Below are 6,795 nucleotides of genomic sequence, written 5' to 3'. Positions count from 1 at the left end.
CGGAAAGGCCATTGCTGTTTACAAATGACTGACAGACCGAGTGCTTCTCCACCATAGGCCTACAGGTAAGCAGTTTTCGTTGTTTTCTCCAGAGTTTAATAGGAATATATGAAATTCCGTATAATATGAGATGATAACGAGTGAGCATTACTGGACTTTTGAATTCAATTTTACATTTTTTTTTCAATTTTAAGTGAAACACAAGAAGTACTTGAAGCAAAAAAGGGCGTTATTCTTTCAACTAAATCCAATAAATAACAAAATAAAATACATTTGAACACAAACAATTATTAATGCTGATGTCTAACTTTTTGTGAAAATGACAAACCAAACACTGACTTTGTTCTCCATTGACTTCAGTGTGTAGTCAATAGAACCGTGGCAGGATAGGTTAACGCATGATTTTTTCTTAGTGCTATTTATAGCTGATACAATTTGTCATTTTCACAAAGATTAGACAACTGAATGCAGGGTTAGACACTGATTTTGTTTGCTTGATGTAGTCCACAGGACCAGTTGAATCAGATACGTATAATATTAAACGTCTCTGGTTGAATTTATTATTTACTAGTTCTTCATTAATGGTAACTAGTCAAAGATTTCCTGATAAGGAATCATTGTGATCTACAGCAGGTCCAGTACACTGTGCCGATTGAGCTATATAGCTGTAAAGACCTATAATAGCTCTATTGACCTATGTGAAATAGGTCTTTTGAGCTATTTTCAAGTGATTTTCTTTTTTAAGGAAAACGAAACAAAGTCGCTTTTAAAAGAAGATTGTATCATTAAGTTGATAACAAAAGACATTAAATATGGCTATTCTTTTTAAAAAATAATGATGTAAAAAAAATCGGAAATTTTACATTTATGAAAAATGAAAATAAACATCTAAATGTATGCTTTTTGTAGTCAACATTGCCATAAACCTTATTGTTTTATGCGACTTTGCTTTAATTTAATAAAATTTGAAATCTGAGAAAATATAGCTCAATACAGCTATAATTTATAGGTGTATAATATAGCTATATAGGTCTTTATAGCTATATAGCTCAATCGGCAGAGTGTACTGGACCTGTACAGTACAGAACGAAACATCAAAAATAATCGACTGTAGGGGACTTAAAATAACTGCTGCCATAAAAATATGGTGAGGTTTTAGGAAAATTTTGACAATTAATTAATTGTCTTGCATTATATCTTATTAAGCAGTTTTCTAAATTCTAAAAAAGGAATATTATTATTTTATAATGATATTTTTCACAAGTCCAAAGGAACAGTTAGGTTAGGTGATTCACTAGTGCCTTGCTGAAATATCTACTAGTCCAGGACTAACGGACTAGTGTTAGTGTCGACCCCTGGAATTAACAATTTTTTGTGCACAAATGCATATAGTTGTATTTTTTATTGGATTATAATGTGGAAAGAATGACGCCCTTTTTTGTTCATAATGTGTAAAAGAACTTTTTTTTTCTTTTTCACGTTATTCCCCATTTCAGTAACAAAATCATAACTCAAATGAGTAACTTACCCAAACGCAGGATTATTATCCATATGCGCCGCTGTGCCCAACCAGTTTAAAACTTGAATACAAGAATATAGAAGGCATTTAAAATTACTGGATTTATTTTTTATTTGTCGCAAACATTTTTCTTCAATTTTAATGTTGTTGAACTGCACTGGGTTAATAATTTACGCCCAGGAAGCTCAATTACAAAGAGCGTTTGCCTAGAGATCGGAGGGTCCCAGGTTCCAATCCAGGTCTGGACATGCATTTCTCTTTCTCCTTTTTACATTTGATATAGGAAAGAGAGTAGTGTGCTTTCACCACGGATCAAACCTGCAACCCCCAGCTTCCAGTCTACCGATCCCTCTAGCATGCAGCTAGAAGGATTACCGTAATTCTATGTAAAATTAAAATCTGCCAGACACTACTCCCCTGTTTTTAAATGTGTTCACCATTGAATGCCACAACAACCCAGGTTCTTACTCCCTGTCACCACAGCTAGGGCAATGGACACCATTTGTTACAGGAAAAAAAGTAGGGTGGTTCCATCAATCGCGCGAAAGGGAAATTCCATCTAGTGCAAGTAAAAAAGGGAACTGCAATCCTTATAATGTACAGCTAAAAATCTGCAACAATTTGATTAATTTATGTCTTTCAGATCAATATAGTCATCAAATCAGAAAAGAAGAATTAATGTAATGCAGAACTCTATTATTGTCAGCAAGGAGGCATTTCCTTAAAATAAGACGCACTACTGTCTTCATGGTATTCAGAAAATACTTGATTTAACCAGCTCTAGATTTATACACCGTAATTCAGTGTAAAAACCGAGTCAAACAGAGTGTAAACTTAAACTACCAAAGTGCATCGACCAATTACCACACAGCATCAATTTTAAATCAAGTGTAATTTCTATGGAACCAACTAAGCACCAAATGGAATCAACCAGGTATCACAGGGCAGATACAGAGCGCAGGACATCAAACAAGCACTTGGCATAAGCGAAGGAATAAAGCAAGCTGAAGACATGCACCAACAGCAGGGGCCTCCCCTACCCCCGAACTGGACACATGCTTTCACGCCCGAGGGTCAAATCTACTTTATAAACCACAATGATGGGAGCACCAGCTGGCAGGATCCCAGGATGTGTAAGTTGCGTACTTGTATCAAAATTTAGTTATTATTAATTTAATGTTTGATATTATAAGTTTCAGAATATTATAATTGACAGTATTACTCTAGCTATATAAAGGCCTTAGGCATATTTCCATATACACAAGTTCAATTAGTAATATGAGCTGATGTGATTATTGTGATATAAATCTGAATAGTTTTTGTTTTATTAGTTAATGTGTTTCTTTAATTTACTTCACAATCTATCTGTTATCTTGTAAAATACCTGCCATGCACTTCTTACCGACTGGGGACTGCAGAATTCCTCTAAAGTTAGCTCATTCAGTGGAGTGTAAGACAATTATATAATTACCAGATAAACCAGAGGTCCTGGGTTTGAGTCCTAGCGAAGCCATTGAAAAAATAATGACCATGTCAATTTCTGTTTCAACATATTTTATTGACAAAAGAAGTTTACAGGATTAGATATCAGGCATTGCCTATATATTAGTCCTCTCTTAGTAAAAAATAATGACCTTTGTTACAAATATATAAAATAAAAACAATTTTCACAATCAGTCTTTGATGATAACATGTTACCTATTCTGATAGTATTAGTTATAATTGTGTCAGCATACGCGACACATATCTTTAATGGTAGGATAAATATATATAATACAATGAAACACTGCCAGATCACTTCCCAGCTTCACTGTATGTTGTAATGCAATATTTTGCATTCAGTCATTTTTTCCAAAACTAATTGCCATGCATTAGTTTTTAGGTTTGAATGAATTTTGGAGAGAAAAAAAATGCCTGCATACAAAGATTTGTTAAATGTTAGCATCAGATATGTATATTTCAAAATATAAATTTTAAAAATATGGCTAAAACCTAAAAAGAGTTCCTGTCCAGAGTTCAGGGGGTTCTGAATCCTGGTCTGGTTGTGCAACTTACAGGCCCTTTTTTGACTGAATACTGGTCAATTCCCCTCTCCAATTTCGGCATCATTTTCTCCTGTTTCAGCTTTCTTTTCCCCTATTTCAGTTAAAAATTTCCCCAGTTCTATATTAAGTATTACTATGTGGACATCTGTCTTTGTTCTAGCTTGTTTTTATTTTCCATCAGTTCGACGACTGAGTGATTTATTTCATTTTTCCAGTGGTCATGTTGTCATTGCCAATATTTATGACACTGTTTACGGCTGACCCTGTTTTTAGTATACAATATCACAACAGTCACATAAACACTTGTTTCTAATACATATCAGGTAGTTGATTTGAAGTGCCTATAATGAACAGCAAGAAATAAAATTAAAGATGTCATTCATGTCCCTGTCTTGTACTATCCCCGGCCTCTGGCCCCCCTTCCCGCCATTGCCAGTGCGTCGAGTGCCTACAGCGCATATTTTCCCCTCTCTAAAAAAGGTACTAACTTTTTTTATACCTGCATTTAATTAAAACTGGGGGGGGGGGGGGGGGGGGGGATGCCAGATGCCTATTTGTAAATTGTTGTCTCCGGGGGCAAGGCGTAGAATATTTGTGTTTTACTGTGTGTGAAAATTAAAAAAAGAGTGGAGTAAAGAAAATTGTGAAATGAAGGGTGTCAGCATATTTATTCTATTTGAGTTTTTATTATATAACCCTTTGTTCACCATTATGCTGAAGTCCGAATCCACCCTTACCCACCATAAAATTCTCTACCCCTTGCTTTTTTCACATATACAAAATCAAATTAATGTGATCTAAACAAGATTTGGTGGCTGAAAAAGGTCAAAGAGAAAAAATATGCTGAAACTCTTTATTTCACCATTATAGGTAAGTGAAGTCCCCCTGCCCGACCCTAAATTTCTCTACCCCAGACTTAATATCTGTGATTTTAACAAACAGTACAACAAATTGATGTGAACTTACACTGAGAATTGGTTTAAAAAAAAAAAAAAAAAAAAGCCATCATTTCACCATTATGGTTAAGTGAAGCCCGCCTGCCCCACTCTAAAATTATCTACCCCAGACTTATTATTTGTTATTCATATAGAAAAACAGAGTGAAGTAAGCTAAAAGAAAATTAATGAAAATGAAAAAAAAATGGTCAGAAAAATTTGCTGATAGCCTGCATTTCACTATGGAGCCGTTCATTTCACTATATATATATATTGAGCCGTTCATTTCACTATTCAGCCGTTCATTTTACTATTGAGCTGTTCATTTTACTATTGAGCCGTTCATTTTACTATTGAGCTGTTCATTTTACTATTGAGCTGTTCATTTTACCTTACCGGTCTGGTCGTGCATTTCTCTTTTGTCTTTTACAACTGTTAAGATCTTAGATACAAGAAGAATTGGGCAACCAGCTGCATAACAGTAGAAAGCTCGCTCTTTACAATGATAAACAGTGTATACACATCATATTTGAGTAAAGATAACAGTTAAGGACTTTTAGTAAAGATAACAGTTCAGGACTTTTAGTAAAGATAACAGTTAAGGACATTTAGTAAAGATAACAGTTAAGGACTTTTAGTAAAGATAACAGTTAAGGACTAAGATGTGAATGATGATTGGCTGGCACAGTGGGTAGCACTCTTGCCTTCCACCAAGTAGGCCAAGGTTTGATTTCCTGATTCGGCATTTGAAGATGATATTTTTTCTTTTCAGTTGCCCCAGGACAAGTGCAGCAAGGTTTGTATACATTAGGTATAGGGTAAACCACGATAATCTCGGACCTTTGGCTCTCGATAGGGGTGTTTTCTCTGGCCAGTATTCTACTGATATTATAAATTGATATAACTTGTTTCGCAATTATTGTAAAATAAATTAAATTTAATGCTTTATAATATAAGTAATTTGAAGTATAAAGTATTAGTATAATATTGTGTTTCATTGCCTTGCTCCAATTTGAAGATGATGTTTGTTCTTTTCAGTTGCCCCAGGACAAGTGCAGCAAGGTTTGTATACATTAGTAGGCATTAAATTATGTTTTCTAATTATGTTTCTACAAACTTTTCTTATCACTGCTTCATCACTGTAAGAGAAAAAGATCTTGAGCTGTTCATACACTGTTTCAAAAATCATTCTTAAACTGTTTTGTAATGAAAACCATTTCAGTTAATGAACAATAATTAAAAGGAAATCAATTAAATGACAATTAAAATCAGTTGCATTTATTAAATGCTTTTATATTTTGAAAAAAATATCATTCCAGTCAATTGCAATGCATTTTAATGGAAGGAAATTAATTTAATTACCATTGAAATTGCAGTTTCTTGTAATGAAAACCATTTCAGTTAATGACCAATAATTAAAAGGAAATCAATTAAATGACCATTAAAATCAGTTGTATTTATTAAATGCTTTTATATTTTGAAAAAAATCTCATTCCAGTCAATGGCAATGCAATTTAATGTAAGGAAATTAATTTAATGACCATTAAAATCACAGTTTTATTTGCATTAAACTTGATATCAATTTTCACATTTGTAATAGAAAAAAAACATAATTTAATTATGAAAACTTTTCTATTGCAAAATTGTACAAAAATGAAAGTATTTTCATGGGCATTACAATTTGCAGTTATACCTAAGCTATTAATTGATTGAACTTGGGATGTCAATAAGTTTTTGAAGTCTATATGGTTTCTGGTTTTGGTCACTTTTTCCTTTACAAATATTAAAAAGATGTATTTTTATATACATTTATGGGTTATTTTAGAAAATTCAACTGAATTTGTAATGGGAAAGTAATATTTCATGCATGCATTGGTGTATATGACTATGTTTGACACATCAGGCCAATTATTTAAAGTGCATAATTGAATGTTTGACGGATCAGACTGTACTTAAGAAAGTCTGATTATAGATATTAATTATAACATACTATCCACAAGATAATAAAGATATACAATTGTGTATTTGACAGGTCAGTCCATACTATTAGGTATAATAACGATGTTCGATTTAGTGACTGCTAACGAAGAACAGCACGACCATCAACGAAAGGAATGGAGGAAATGGAGGTCTCAATGTGAACAGGAGGGGAATACAGGAACCTTACAAGCATGTGTGAAGGCTTTCCAGGAGAGAGTATGTGTCCAAGGTTTTCCCCCAAGGACAACTGAAGGGGCTAAAATGGCTTCCGAAATATACACCATGATTGAGGCAGTGATGGAGTAAGTACCGCAAT

The 6,795-nt window shown here is 33.6% G+C and overlaps 1 protein-coding gene across 4 annotated transcripts in view; it reads left to right on the top strand.

The window, feature by feature from the left end:
- Nucleotides 1–6,795, top strand: part of LOC110463308 — a 48,133-nt gene continuing 41,338 nt past the window's right edge. For 2 of the 4 annotated variants that reach the window (XM_021517810.1, XM_021517808.1), the window contains exons 1-5: nt 1–65; nt 2,163–2,652; nt 5,272–5,295; nt 5,538–5,561; nt 6,532–6,781. In XM_021517810.1, the coding sequence (XP_021373485.1) occupies nt 2,532–2,652; nt 5,272–5,295; nt 5,538–5,561; nt 6,532–6,781 (419 nt within the window). In that variant the 5' untranslated portion in view covers nt 1–65; nt 2,163–2,531. Of the gene's footprint in view, nt 66–2,162; nt 2,653–5,271; nt 5,296–5,537; nt 5,562–6,531; nt 6,782–6,795 lie in introns of those variants that run through there. The other 2 variants (XM_021517809.1, XM_021517811.1) reach the window with 2 other exon arrangements.

Source organism: Mizuhopecten yessoensis, unplaced genomic scaffold (assembly GCF_002113885.1).
Source record: "Mizuhopecten yessoensis strain PY_sf001 unplaced genomic scaffold, ASM211388v2 scaffold10885, whole genome shotgun sequence".
Classification (NCBI taxonomy): Eukaryota; Metazoa; Mollusca; class Bivalvia; order Pectinida; family Pectinidae; genus Mizuhopecten; species Mizuhopecten yessoensis.
Note: the sequence above shows the minus strand (reverse complement) of the source record. Positions and strands in the feature narration are given on the sequence as shown.